General features: G+C 49.1%; 7 protein-coding genes across 7 annotated transcripts; 2 read left to right on the top strand and 5 right to left on the bottom strand.

Moving 5' to 3' along the window:
• Positions 1 to 922: 922 nt before the first annotated feature.
• Positions 923 to 2,194, bottom strand: TRUGW13939_08716 (uncharacterized protein; the record flags this gene model as incomplete). Its single annotated transcript, XM_035491845.1, has 1 exon — positions 923 to 2,194. The coding sequence occupies one exon, from the start codon at positions 2,192 to 2,194 to the stop codon at positions 923 to 925; it is 1,272 nt and encodes a 423-aa protein (XP_035347738.1).
• Positions 2,195 to 2,596: 402 nt separating this feature from the next.
• Positions 2,597 to 4,886, bottom strand: TRUGW13939_08715 (uncharacterized protein; the record flags this gene model as incomplete). The annotated part of the gene is made up of 2 exons (XM_035491844.1): positions 2,597 to 4,267; positions 4,320 to 4,886. The coding sequence occupies 2 exons, from the start codon at positions 4,884 to 4,886 to the stop codon at positions 2,597 to 2,599; spliced, it is 2,238 nt and encodes a 745-aa protein (XP_035347737.1).
• Positions 4,887 to 6,359: 1,473 nt separating this feature from the next.
• On the top strand, positions 6,360 to 8,054 carry TRUGW13939_08714 (uncharacterized protein; the record flags this gene model as incomplete). The annotated part of the gene is made up of 2 exons (XM_035491843.1): positions 6,360 to 6,408; positions 6,472 to 8,054. 2 exons carry the CDS (start codon positions 6,360 to 6,362, stop codon positions 8,052 to 8,054), a joined length of 1,632 nt encoding a protein of 543 aa, XP_035347736.1.
• A 304-nt stretch (positions 8,055 to 8,358) lies between these two features.
• On the bottom strand, positions 8,359 to 9,504 carry TRUGW13939_08713 (uncharacterized protein; the record flags this gene model as incomplete). Its single annotated transcript, XM_035491842.1, has 2 exons — positions 8,359 to 8,551; positions 8,624 to 9,504. The coding sequence occupies 2 exons, from the start codon at positions 9,502 to 9,504 to the stop codon at positions 8,359 to 8,361; spliced, it is 1,074 nt and encodes a 357-aa protein (XP_035347735.1).
• A 412-nt stretch (positions 9,505 to 9,916) lies between these two features.
• On the top strand, positions 9,917 to 10,636 carry TRUGW13939_08712 (uncharacterized protein; the record flags this gene model as incomplete). Its single annotated transcript, XM_035491841.1, has 1 exon — positions 9,917 to 10,636. The coding sequence occupies one exon, from the start codon at positions 9,917 to 9,919 to the stop codon at positions 10,634 to 10,636; it is 720 nt and encodes a 239-aa protein (XP_035347734.1).
• Positions 10,637 to 11,359: 723 nt separating this feature from the next.
• On the bottom strand, positions 11,360 to 11,839 carry TRUGW13939_08711 (uncharacterized protein; the record flags this gene model as incomplete). Its single annotated transcript, XM_035491840.1, has 4 exons — positions 11,360 to 11,413; positions 11,484 to 11,599; positions 11,720 to 11,755; positions 11,821 to 11,839. 4 exons carry the CDS (start codon positions 11,837 to 11,839, stop codon positions 11,360 to 11,362), a joined length of 225 nt encoding a protein of 74 aa, XP_035347733.1.
• A 446-nt stretch (positions 11,840 to 12,285) lies between these two features.
• On the bottom strand, positions 12,286 to 13,198 carry TRUGW13939_08710 (uncharacterized protein; the record flags this gene model as incomplete). The annotated part of the gene is made up of 3 exons (XM_035491839.1): positions 12,286 to 12,647; positions 12,713 to 13,098; positions 13,152 to 13,198. The coding sequence occupies 3 exons, from the start codon at positions 13,196 to 13,198 to the stop codon at positions 12,286 to 12,288; spliced, it is 795 nt and encodes a 264-aa protein (XP_035347732.1).
• Between the last annotated feature and the right edge of the window lie 297 nt (positions 13,199 to 13,495).

Here is a 13,495-nt window from a genome sequence, read left to right as displayed (position 1 = left end):
ATTGCAGGTGGTGTTGTAGGCGGCGTTATTGGAGTCATGTTGATAATTACTGCACTCTGGCTCCTCCGCTCTCGACAACGCAAAAAGCTCCAAGCCCAGCATCAAGCTCAGCCTCCGCCTTCTCTCCAACCGATCAACGGTATCAAAGACTCGCAAATCCCAGTGTCAGAATTTCATTATCAAACCTCGCCCTCAGAAATAGGCCGTGAGTCCGGGGCGGTTTATGAACTCCCACAGGGGAACTAAGGGGTCGACAGGGCCCGGTTCTGACAGTGAGCTGCTTCGCGAATTTACGGATATAATACATGTAACTATCTAGAGTACTTGTGCCATCAGGGAAGCTTTGATTATCGTGTAAAACGAGGGTAAATGCGAAATAGCACAATGAAATGAATTCAAATAGAAATTGGTGTCAATCAGCTTTGTATCGTTCAATCATCTACCGGTTACCTTGGCGGGGATCACATACATTAAAAAGGGCTTTATAGTCCTACGATATCTAATTACTCGGGGATCACAAATGCTTACTTTGAGTACTCAATTTGACACGTATTTCTCTGCAAAGCGTTGCCAATTATTCGCTTATGAAGCGATTACCAAGATGCTGAAGCTTTCAATACTGGTTTTTGGGGGAATGGGGATACCGCTCAGCAACGTCGCGGCAACGTTGACAGGCTTCGTAACGGTCATACAACTAAAAAATGTGATACTGTTTGACGTTCGGATTAAATTTCTTTGTATGTAATATATCTCATGTACCCGTCTAAGCAGCTCTAGTCACAGGCGTAGCAAGGTCCACGCCGGCTTAGATGGAGTGATGAGATGGACATTTCAGATAAGATAAAACATGGTAAAAATACATTGGGGCTAGTATCCGCCACCAAAGCTGAATATCGGCGGTAAATGCAACATTGAATGCTGCTCAATCCTCCAATTCCAGCTCCGGATACTCTGGGAGCTGCCAGGTTTCCTTCTTTTCCTTCGTCAGCGCATTGACTAGGCTATCTATCTTAAGCTTCGACAGAATTGCCAGGACAAAGTAAGATATATTTAATCCGAGCTTGGAACGAAAGATGGCGAGATTCATGGGAGGAAGTTGCTGAACTTTTTCCACGTAAGGTCGTAGCACCGTTTCATAAGATTCTAGCGCTGCGCCGACGTTGTCTCCATGTCTCGCGAGTTCGCCCGCAAGCACGTATGCTCCGACGAGTGATGCCGTGGTTCCAAGCCCAGTTAAAACACTCGGGCAGTATCCGGCATCGCCCAGCAGAACAACTCGCCCTTTGGACCATGTGTCCACTTTGACCTGAGCAACCGAGGTGGAATAGAAGTCATCAGTAGTCCGCATCTCGGCAAGTACTCGTTTGCTTTCCCATCCGAAATCCTTATATACAGTTTCCCATAGGTCTTTCTGTTTCTCAACCGGCTGTTTAACCAGCTCCTTTAACTCCTCTGTAGTGGATACCGTAAGCATGGCTTGTGTAAAGTCCTTGTGCGCGCAGCGAAGCGACAGCACCTTGAGCCCTGGTAGAAGACAGCTTTTGAACACGGTACTGTTGAGCTCTTCCTCTGATTTTGGCATATGAAAGTACGCAACCGAGTAGCCCGTATCCCTGAGCGTGGAATCGCAGTCCTTCTTGGGCTCCCATAGGATACGCCGCGTCAGGGAGTTCTGGCCATCCGCACCGACAACAACATCGTACTCGTCTGAAGAGCCGTCTGAGAATACGACGTGGACCCTGGAGGAGTCAAGCTGCGTAAGCTCAATCGCATGCTTTCCGAAAAGGTACCGCAGCCTCGGCGACTCTTTTCCAGAGGTTTTTGTAACGATGGCTTTGCTCCCCTCATACAACACCGCTACCAGGTCCGCCCGCATGATCTCATATTCGCTCGTCACTGCTTTGTATCCTTTACCGGCTTCGTTGATGTTGAATCTCGCCCACTCTCTGCCTTTCGTGTCAACGAAAGTCATAGCTGTCTCGTGTATGCTCCTTGCTCGGACCGCATCGATCAGTCCCAGCCTTTTCATCAGCGGGGCACCGTATGACTTCAAATCAAGCTGGGTCCCACCGGTACGGAACTCGGATGCTCTCTCGACTATAGTGATGTCGTGACCTTGTTTGGACCGCACGAGGAAGTTGGCGAGGGCCGTGCCGGCGATGCCAGCACCGTTGATAAGAATTTTCAGAGGCATTGGATGAGACAACTAATTTCTTCTCATTTGAAAAAAAATTACTTCTTTGAATCTTAATACCATCAAGCCGTACCGATGTGGTGCTCCTTATATGCTCGCCAGCGGACGTATGCGAGCGCGGAGATAGCGACGGACGTAAGCATCAGGGGTCTTGGAGCGGCTATAAGCAAGCAGAGCGGGTGTAACAAACTCACATAGTAACGGACCTAACCGATGGAGAGAGAAAAAACCATGTACAGAACTCGCAAAGAACTCGACTTTAGCCTAATTCAAGTTCTATTTATAATTTCGTCCTGCATTACTCCGTCTGGCTGTATGTTACTGATGTACCCACCCTTGGGCCTACTATTGGCCTCCTGCTCAACCATGGGATAACAATAGCATATCCGAATGCCTAGTAGGCTACGAAAGCCCCAGATCAGGCAGAAATAATTCCAGGTCAAAGTCCCAAAGCGGGTTTTCTGGCACCCCATCCAAAGCGACGCCCGCGTCGTCGTAATACGGCACGGTCTCGGTGCCGGCTTGTGTCTGCAGCAAATCATGGCATAACCGAAGGCTATCCCTTGCTCCTTGTGCAATCATGAGCTCACATGGCACGCCTTCTTCCGTAGCTTTGGTTTGTGCCAATATCATACTTAGAAACATGTGAATCTTGACATTGGTGTCGCCTTGGTGCATCCTCGCCACCGCCAAAGAGATCATATCCCTCACGGCTTGCTTGAGAAGCTCTCGGTGCTGGGATTTGCGATGGAGCGTCCCCTCTCGATACTGCACTGAGACTTGCGAAAGAATTTCGCGGCCGATGATAGATGTTGCATACCAGAATCCCTCGCGGAACAACCCCCCTCCGGTAACCATGATTCGTGAGAAGCCATCGTCTGGTTCGGGAGAGACGATGGCCATAGCAACGTCTAGGCTAACTTTGAGAGAATAGTAGAACAATGGGTTTGCCTGTGCCTTGCTGGCAAATAAACAGTGTAGGGGGATTAGAAATCGGCGTACGAAATAATCGATCAGATTCCTGTGGAATGGGGTCATACCAGAGTTGATGTTCTCTTGGCTGAATTTCCTGTATGCGTAATATGAATCGGTCACTTCCGAACTCAGTGAAAGCACGTCCTGGTAAGATAGTTCCGCTTTAAGGCCGCTGAGTAGCTGGAGAATGCGGAGGCGCGTCGGTATCGAGTCGAGGAGGATAAGCTGTAATGAGGAAGTAGTGTAGGTGCTTCTCGGATGGGCCACCAGCTCGATAGTCGACTCATCAAACTCATCATCGTTGTAGTTTGAAGGCGCTTCGGTATCAAAATGGTCCAAGGAGATTATGGGCGGCATCGCCGAGTCCAGGGACGACTGTATTGCCATCTCGAGCACAGTAGCCCATAACCGCCTTCGGAGTTCGACCTGTAGTAACGACATGGCCGGGAGGTGTTTGGGATCGTGATGAAGCCCTATCTGCATGGCCATACGAATTAACGACCCCATCGAGACCCAAACTAGGTCGCCGCCAATTGAGAAGATCTGTCGTGCAAGGATCACCAAGCAGTAGACCTGGAGCCCGCTGACGTCCAGGCGATCTTTTTCCAGCGGGCCGGAAAGCCATGCCTGAGCAGCATGAACCCATTGTTGTACCTTTTGTCTTAGACCCGTGGTGGCATTCTCATGTTCGTGTAGACTTGACCCTATGCTGATTACCAGGAGGATCTTGAGACACTGACTGGCCGTGGCGCTCTCTGGATTGTCCCAGTATCTCTGGTACTCGGCACGAAACGAAGGCACGTGAATTATCCGATACACCGACTCGAAAGAGGTACAGTAGAGATCGACCATGGCGTCTGACAGCTCGCGGGAGGGGGGGCGAAGATCAAAGCCAGCTCCTCCGAGAGACTTGCTTGGTCGCCCTGTCTTAAGACGTTTTGCGAGCACTTTAGACTTTCGCAGGAGATTCCCAATTTCTTCAAGCAGAGATTCAATCTCAGGCCCGTGGAAGGAGTGCGGCTTGTCGTCGTCTGTTTGGCCGTAGCTAGCAAAGAGGCTGCCGCCAGCTGCGGAATAGCAAGCCATGATAAGGTCAAACTGAAGTAGAAGTCAGTGAAGAGTAGCAGAAGGACGTAACTGTAGGTCATACCTCATCAGCCATACCCACCCAGTAGCTCCATTTTATGGTCCTTGTCTTGTAGAGGCTGACCCGTGTATCTTGATGTACCGGTTGGCGATCAATCAATTCCCCTCCAGGCTCAGAGTGCGCAGGTACGGGACTTGTTGCCAGAGAATTCTCGAGATGCTGTATCCGTCGTAAAAGAGCATGTGCACTTGGCTGCTCATCTTCAGCACGGGTGGCCTGAGCTGTGGTGCATGTGGCTTCTGTTTGCCCCTCGGGTGTTGGTGCTGGTGATATATCCGCTCTGGCGACGAGAGGCACTCTGCCCTTTTCGTTTACGACCCTACGCGTGTAAGATTGTCGGCTTTGGGCACGGGAAGATGGGGTATCAACTGATGAGGAGACTGATGCCCGGCCCTGCGTACTGCTTTGGATTATCGAAGTCTCGGGCGCATCCCGAAAGACTTTGTGCACACACGGGATCGCGAGTGAGACGCAACGTGAGCACGGATCTTTCCGATCGCACTTTATCTTTCGTCGCCTGCATTCCAGACACGAGAATGCCGGTCTTCGGCGCCGGCGAGGTCTCTCCATTCGTGGTGTGTGCTGGATTTTGAAGAAGCGGACAAAAGACGGCGCTGCTCTCGGCCGTAAGATATAGGATGTTTTGTTGTAATAAAAACTTGATAAGAGCTTTCTCTTTCTATAGATAGAGATAGTGTCGGTCTTTAGCTTTGTCTTTGATTTGACAATCGTCCGTGGGTATGATGTTGGAGGGTAGTACGAGCAATGTCGCTATAATCTGTCAGAACATGGAATGATTTACGTATATTAGGAGGAACACCTTGTGCTAATATCTATGTTTACTGATGGAGTCATAGGAATTGCATCACGTAACGAAGTAAGGAATTAGTTTCTAGGTGATACCTAGGCGATACTTGGGCAGCAGTAAATACATGGCAGAAAGATGCTTTTTGGAACTTTCTATGGTGTAGTTTAAAACATAATAGGCTGTATAAAGCTGATAGTGTGGCTAGTGTGCATAAGTCATGCGGGTTTAGCCACATACTCACTCACCAGCCACAAAATACCCCGGCGTCTGACGCTAACCGGAATTGTGACTCTTTGATTTTGTATATTTCAATTGAGATCGGCCTGCCAACAATGTATAAACCATCCTCCTATGGTAACTATAGGGCTAATGATGATTAAAGATTTAGATACTGTTATCCTTTGGTTACAAAGTACAACGAAAACTCCATAGTAGCTCTTTTAAAGATATATCTACTGCTGTTTAAACAGGAAGCTCTATGTAGACCAGGCGATTATGCTGTAATATAAATAGAATTTTAATTTAAAAGGCCAGAAGGGTTTAAGGATGGTCAAATTACCTAGATTTAATTGACTTGTCACATATGGTCGTGACGATGTGTAACTGTTTCTGGGAATCCTTAGTAAGCAAGTGGCTGCTTCCGGCGCGGAGATCACGTGCATCAGCCCCTCGTTTGATCCGTTTCCGGTTTTTCTCCAGTCCTGGATATTTATTATTTTATAAAAAAACAAATTCCCCTCAAGAGTTCTCGAGACTAAGGTGTAATTCCTTAGTTTAGCACTCGCTCGTAGACTAGATGCGCATAAAGCCCAAGAAGGCGTGACCCGTGACCAGTCGGTATTGCTTTTTCCTTTACTCCATCGAGTCCATCCAGACTTCCCCCCACGCCAATCGCCACCGGCTTTTCTCGCAGTGTTCACAGCATGCTCACCATCAATATGAATACGAAACCGTATTAGATAAGAGCGTCGACCACGCGGTTTGTCAGCGGGGTACTACCAAGTACTTGCAACTAACTAATGGTTCCCCCGCCCGCTCCGGCTTCTTCACGCTCGGAATGGGACCGTCTGGGCTGGAACAGGCGGGTTTTGCCTCCTGATCCACTTGTACGGCGATTGTCGCTATTTTCCTCTCTCCTCTGTCTGCTATTCTAAGTATTATTCTTAGAGAAATGCCTTGTCGAACTATGCGTGCTTCCAATCATTAGAGAGACAAGAGCGGGAAACCTCTCCACCATGCCTCCGCTGTCCGCCGCGGAGACAGAGATTGACACCATCATCATCGGTATGTCGCAATTCCGTTCCAATGGAATCGTCTGAGCCGCCGCTGACCGCCTGTTCTGCTTAGGAAACGGGCCCTCTTCCATGATACTGTCCTACATCCTTCACGGCCACATTCCTTATTACAAAGCTGATCCGCCGCACCCTGATCCGCTGCTGCACGCCAAGCTGCGAGAATCCTCTCCCTGCCTGCTTCGCCATGACCTCGACACCCTGACGCACCATTTCGCTGCTTCGCGCCTGTCGTATTCAACCCAGGCTTTGCCCATCAATGTTTTGCTGGACACCCTTCTGCGCCCTGACGGCGAGACGGATGATCTGGGCGAGGTGACAAATCTTGAATGGCGGCACAAGCCTCATCGTGCTGTACCGCACTTGGTCATCGGCAATGCCTCCAGTCCCGGGGGCCTCTGGGCTGTCGATGACCCTGTGCCCGTGAGCTGGGATATCGGTACCTTGAGCTATGCTGGCATGCTCTCGTTGCCTGGATATACCTTTGCCGATCACTATCGCAAAACCAAAAAGACTGAACTCGCGCCGTTCACCCGTCCAAGCCGGAAGGAATTGGCAGAGTACCTGCGCATATACCCCAAAGAAGCTGGAATTAGCGACTCCTTTGTAAACGGTACCATGCTGGACGGCATAGAGCGCACTGGCGACGGCTTTTACATACGGTCTCATCGCCTTCGATGTAAACATCTTGTGCTGGCCACCGGTATATTCTCACACACAATTAAACCACCATCAGTCCTAATGCCTTTAACCACTCTACAACAAAATCCCAAGTCATCCAAGGCACCATTACTGGTCATTGGATCGGGGTTTACTGCCGCAGATGCCATCATATCCGCGCCGCCCAATCAGCCAATCCTACATGTGTTCCGTTGGACTCCCAACGAACGACCGTCACCACTAAGAGCATGCCATCAACAAGCATATCCCGAGTATGCTGGAATATATCGCCTGATGAAACGGGCTGCGCTGGCTACATTCACTGCCCAAAAAAGACCCAAGGCTCGGCGGCTAGCATCAACTTCGTTTTTAGAGAGTAGAAATTGGGACGAAGTCTACGAAGGCATACCATATTCGGAAATAGAGGACGTCCAGATGAAAGATGGCCAGGCGATTGTAACATTTCGTCTGCCGAATGGAAGCACTCTCGACCGTGCAGTGTCTGGTCTGACCTATGGAGTTGGCCGAAGGGGATCACTGGATTATCTCGATCCCACGCTGCGCGTCGAAGTTCTCAAGGGTGTAGAACACCCCGATGAAAGCGAAATATCCGCAAAAACATTACGCAATAAGGTGATGGAAGATCTCGAAGTGGCCCCCGATGTATTCGTCATTGGAAGCCTGACAGGCGACTCGTTGATTCGGTTCGCTTATGGTGGCTGTGTGTATGCTGCCAGCACCCTGATCACAGATCTGAGTGTGAGCAGTGGGATATGCACCCCTAAACGGCCTGCGGGCACTCCGACAGGGGGCCGTGAAGCCCTTTTGAATGGAGTAGACGGACACGGCCAACGAGCACAGTTTGAAGATCACCAGGCGCAAAAGACACTTAGCTGTCGTAGTGATTTTGAAAGCGAATGTTCAAGACCACGTATGAGCGGTTGGTGGACTGCTCTCTACAACGCGCTTTTTCGATGACGTGGTTTTTTTTCTTTTTTTTTTTCTGTCAATGCACATATTAATATAGATGCATATAGTGTTGGCGTTACTTCTTTTTGTTGGTTGGGCATGTAGATAGGAATGAGCCACGACTAATACGATCAATGAAGCGTATACTGTTTGTTGGAAATACATAATTTAAACATTTGCCTTGGACATGACTTTAATAACTAAACGAAGAAAGCTACCAAGAACTTTTTTTACTGGTTCGGCTGCGATGCTCCCTCGAATAGAAGTATCTGGCTACATGCCATCATTATTCATTGATTATACAGACATAAATCTAACCCATCAGTTGGAGCTGGTCATCCGGCGGCCAGCGCACCTGGGCAAAGGTTAAACACCTCTTGATACTCTGCAAGTATTTGCGCGTACTCTCATCCGACATGATATGGGCCTTGTTGTCGCTTTCGGACAACTTTTCTCGCGCTGATCGTTCGTGAATACCCACCATGGTAACACCAATGGGCCAAGCTCTATAATTTTATACAAGTTAGTTTTTGTATAAACTTTTTTTTTGTGGAATAAACTGGGAAAGGGAAACGCACGCTTTGCCAATACTCAGTCGCAAATACCCGTTGTTGGCATCGACATATCTCCGGTCTTGCGCACAATGCACAATTTCAACAATCGCTTCCAGCACAGTGTCGTCTATTTCTGCTGATTCAAACTTTTTGAACAAGGGCCTCATGTTTTCCTTGCTTTGGACCATCGCCTGGTAGGCCTGTCGTCCTGGAAGACTCTGTTTGACCGAAAGGTCTCGTTTCGCCAGGGCGATTTCCCATTCTTCTAGGATCATGTTGAAATAAGAGGCAAGTTGTCTGACGAGAAACTTTTTGCCTTCGCTATCCTTTGGCATTGTGGTTGGTATCTTCATGTCCTTCTCGGCCACTAGTTCCAGTGTTGTCGGAATAGGTCCTTTGGACAGCTGTGGCGTGAGAGATCGCTGGACGAGTCGACGGTAACGGCGAAGCTTCACCTTGTGCGTTTCGCCAAACAACGTTACTGGCTCATCTATGTCCCTGAGCTTCTTAGCCAGTTCCTCGCCATCGATATCCTCGTCCTCCGGCACGGGCGTTCCATCCTCGTCATTCTGTTTCTTTGGTGGCAGTTCTGGCAATCCCAATCGTTTTCTTCGCGCTCTCTCCGCAGCATCCTCTTCAGCTTCTCTCCTCTTTTTTGATTCTTCGGCCATCTTTCGCTTTTTCTCTTCTCGTTCGCGATGTCGCTCGGTTTCCTCTTCTTCGTGTTTGCGCTTTAGAGTGGCTTTATCTTCGCGTTCGCGCTGTAGTCTTTCTTGTTCAGCATTGTAGGCAGCGATGCGCGCGGCTTCGACTTCGGCACGGCGAGTGTATTTGTTCTTTTCCCCTTTGTCGGCGCTGGGTTTGGCCTTGGAGATCTCCTTGGCCATGAGCGCTGCGAAATCCATGCTGATGGTAGGTGCTGCAGAGCAGCGATTTCGAATTTGAACGATATATAGGTGGAAAAAAAAAAGAAAGAAAAAGAAAAAGTTAGAGGGGAATTTGCACAGCGCTTGCAGGATACTTTGCGTTGTCTGTTCAGCAGGCCTTGGAGGGAGGTTCTGGGTGAAAGGAAAGTTCGCCGCGGGACCACGCTCGAAGCGGAACAGCGACCCAAGCTCTTTCTTCCGCCAGACAAACAGCTCCAACCGCCTCACCCCAGACTTGCACAACGCCAGCATCTGAACTGATTATTCTACGTCGACGTATAGCGCGCGTTTTCAATAATCTTGCTATACTCTGCAATCTCTCCGAACGAACGCGCCTCGTGAATTTCGCGCGCCGCCAAGTTCGCATTCGGCCCACCAGCAAGCAAGCACAATGACCGTCAATCGAGAAACAACAGTGCCATTCCACCTCAAACTCTTCTATCACAAACATGCATACCACACTCTGAACGACTTTCCTATCCCGACACCGACTGGACCCAACAGCAACAATCATCTACCTCCTCATCTCGAGATCTACACTTGGCAGTCATGTACGCTGCGCGAGCTGTCCAGCCTCCTCGCCGGCGCATTACCTTCGCAATTGCCCAGTCCGCAATCTGGCACGAGGCTTTGCTTCCGACTTATATACCCAGATACTCGCGGCGCAGCGACAGAAGGGCGAGGACGCTACCTGTCAAAGGATATTGGAAGTGTTATTCTGGGACAATCCTCAAAAGATGAAAGCACCGCCGACGACGCGCATATGAATGGCGACAGACGACGAGGTCCCGACAAGGGTCCCCTTCGTCTAGATGAAGCAGATAAGACATTGGCAGATGCACGGTTCGTCATCGGGGACTACGTGGACGTTGCAATCCTACCGCCGCTCGATGATGGCAGTGTTGCGCCGCCGGTGCAAGGAGGAAGAGGCCCGCCTGGCGGTCCGCTCGGAGGAGGCATGAGGGCTTTTGGGCCACCTCGCGACAACGGTGGCAGGAGAGGAGGCATGGGGAGAGGAAATGGTATCCCTAGCGGCGACTGGAAGAGAGGCGAAAGACTACCAGCAGAGGAACGGGGAGGCGGATGGCCACGGCGAAGGGGGGGTTACTAACGAGAATGTGCTCTTTTCATTACCCCAAATTTGTTTTAATGAAGCGCTGAAAGTTCCTGGAGAAAATGCTGTTTTATGGCAGCATATGCACGGGCTTCTTGATTTACGTGTATTGAGGCAGGGCGGTTGGCCGTTGCCAGTACCGTTTGCCTGAAAAAGCCGGCAGCGCGCGAGCTTAATGTACGCCATTCAGAGACCAGTTCCCAAGCGAGACCAATGCCAGGATCAAACTGGCTGAAACAGGACAATCGGTCAAGGCGTACTTCGTGTTCAAAGCCATTTATGTCACATGAAAATGAGTCTGGGAAAGACATGTATTTTTAATGCTAATAATTGCGGGAATCTGAGATTTACGATTATGTCTTCTACTAGTTTTACCCCATATTATCTTTTGTTCTCTCCATCGTTCGTCTTGTAGACAAGGATTGAAACCAGACAAAAGAAATGATTCCTTGCAGTATGCTATATACACATAAATTCGCAAAACAGTTACAAAAGACGAGCGAGAGGTTTCATGAGGGCCAATGCAGACAGCATTTGATCCCACTTCCAGGTTGTCGTACAATGCGATCAAAGCCGGGTTTCATAGATGTTGGTGCGCCACTCAAATTCCGGTACAATTGGCGATATAAACCCCGGAGCAATCATTTTCCAGTAACGTGCAACCAATTTAACATCTCTCTCTCTCTCTGTCTATTTTCTCGCCACAAATCCAGCACGTTTCTACCACTCGGCAATCGTATCTCCTCTGCGCTTTCCTCTGGGGTCATATTTGCCCTATACGTGCACGGTACATGTTAATGGCGTTCTTTCGATATGCTGGTCGCATTAATTGGACATGACTCACTTCCGTCTTGTAGGCAACGTATCCGAGGATTCCAGGGACGATGCCGACATACACCAGAGTCAACCAAGCATTTCGTGGCGTCCAGCGAAAGTATTTGTAGCGGTTTGCGTTAAGTTCTAGCGATTCAATTCATTAGCAAGAGCAAACCCACATATTCGTCAAAGGGAGTCAGTTCCGAGAGAGAGTGTGTGTCCGGTAACGACAATTGGAGGGGAATTGGTGCTGTATGTATGTACCGTAGTATTTCTGCAGAGCAGGGTCGAGGATGAGTGCTGTGTGAGATTCCCCCAAGATTAGTGCAAATTCGAGCTATGCGATATGGCAAAGATAGACTTACATTTGCTTGGGCCAGCCATTGTTACGGTTTCAGTCGGCTAGACCGAGTAATGAATGACTGCGAAGAGTGTTGCTCGTGGGCGATGATGATGATGCGGAAGAAGGAGTGATGTTGAGGTTCGGTGCCAAGACCGTGTTGTGCGCTATCCCTTATTCGGCATACACGCAAGAAACTCTATTCCACCCTCTCTTGAGCCACCATTTCTACCTTGTTTTTTGTCTTGGTTTTTTATTCAGGTGCAAAACATAGGGAAAATAAATGAAAAGAAATTTATAGTCAGACCTTTTAGCGGTGATAGTTGAGATTATTTACCGAACAACTGCATGCATATCATATAGAATACAAAAGTTTTGATAACCCGAACAGATATACGGAGTTATCGTCAATTATAACGGTATAGCCGTTTAGCACAGTAAGAGCACACAAAAATGGTATCAATGACGGCATAAGATGAAGCCATTTCAATTACAAAGTCGAAACAAACTGGCCCTCCACCTCTTCGATCTTCTTCACTGCTTTCTGGTAGCCTGCATCCTTTTCAAGTCTGTCCGCATAAGCAACAAGTTCAGGGCAGTCGGTTTTGGAGTAAATTCCGCGGTTTGTGGCGGCAATCACGGGAAAACTCATCAAAATGTCGGCAGCATTGAACGTGGGGCCACAAATACCACCTTTCTGAGTCTCGGTTGTGCCTGGCACAGTCTTGAGCTGGCCCTCCAAGAAAGGGAAGTGGACAGCAAACTGCTTGTCAAGCCAGCTGGCTTGAATCCTGTTGGCTACGATGCCGGTGATGGGTTTGACGAAGAACGGCACAGGGAACTGGCGGACACCTGAAACGTATACAGTCAACACCAACACAGTTTTATCCTTTTCAAGTGGACATGAGAGAACTCACCGTCTATAATCAAAGCAGTAACCAACTGAGGCATCAGGCTTCCCTCAATGTAGTGCATATAGAACCTATATCTCAACCACTCTTCCGTCTCAATGCCCTTGGTTTTATCTTCCTCGCTGGCGTAGCGCCTGGGAACAAGCCCCTTTTCTTCGCCACCAAAATGGTCAAGCAAGTACTCGACAATCGCGCCTGATTCGGCTAGGATCAACGGCTTCGAGAACTCGGGACGCTCAACGCTTATAACCGGCGACTTTCCGAGGGGGTGAATGTCTTTGAGTTCCTTGGGCGCCAGCATATCCGGTCCACGTTTGAATGTCTTGAGTTGGTATGGAACTGACAGAGCCTCTAAAACCCAGAGAATCGACTGGGCGCGAGACTGGCTTAGCCTGCGTGGGGTTTAGTTTGACCGGCCGGCAAAACAAGATTGTAGTCGACTTACCAGTAGAGGGTGACTTTGATGTCGGAATTAGAGGTTGAAGCTGCCATTTTGTGTATCTGTAGTTTGCCGTATTTGCTAAGTGAATATCAAGGCACAAGTTTCTGCGGAAGCGTCCAGCTTTATAGCTATTCAACACCTCGGAGCGAATATGGAGACGAAAAAGTGGTTTCTTCCTCTAGCACGTGTCGGATTATGTCCAGGAAGAAGGTAAAGGGGAACGGAGAAGGTCTGGACTGTGTGGTATTATTAAGAAAGAACCCGGCGCATCTCAACTCGTTTCTTAAGGGAACATCGTCATCTGCTCCCAAAGAGGCAATACCCAGTGACGATCAGTGACTCGCGGT

The sequence above is a fragment of the Talaromyces rugulosus genome, chromosome V (genome assembly GCF_013368755.1).
Source record: "Talaromyces rugulosus chromosome V, complete sequence".
NCBI lineage: Eukaryota > Fungi > Ascomycota > Eurotiomycetes > Eurotiales > Trichocomaceae > Talaromyces > Talaromyces rugulosus.
The sequence above is the reverse complement of the archived record's forward strand: the minus strand, read 5'-3'. Positions and strand labels throughout refer to the sequence as shown.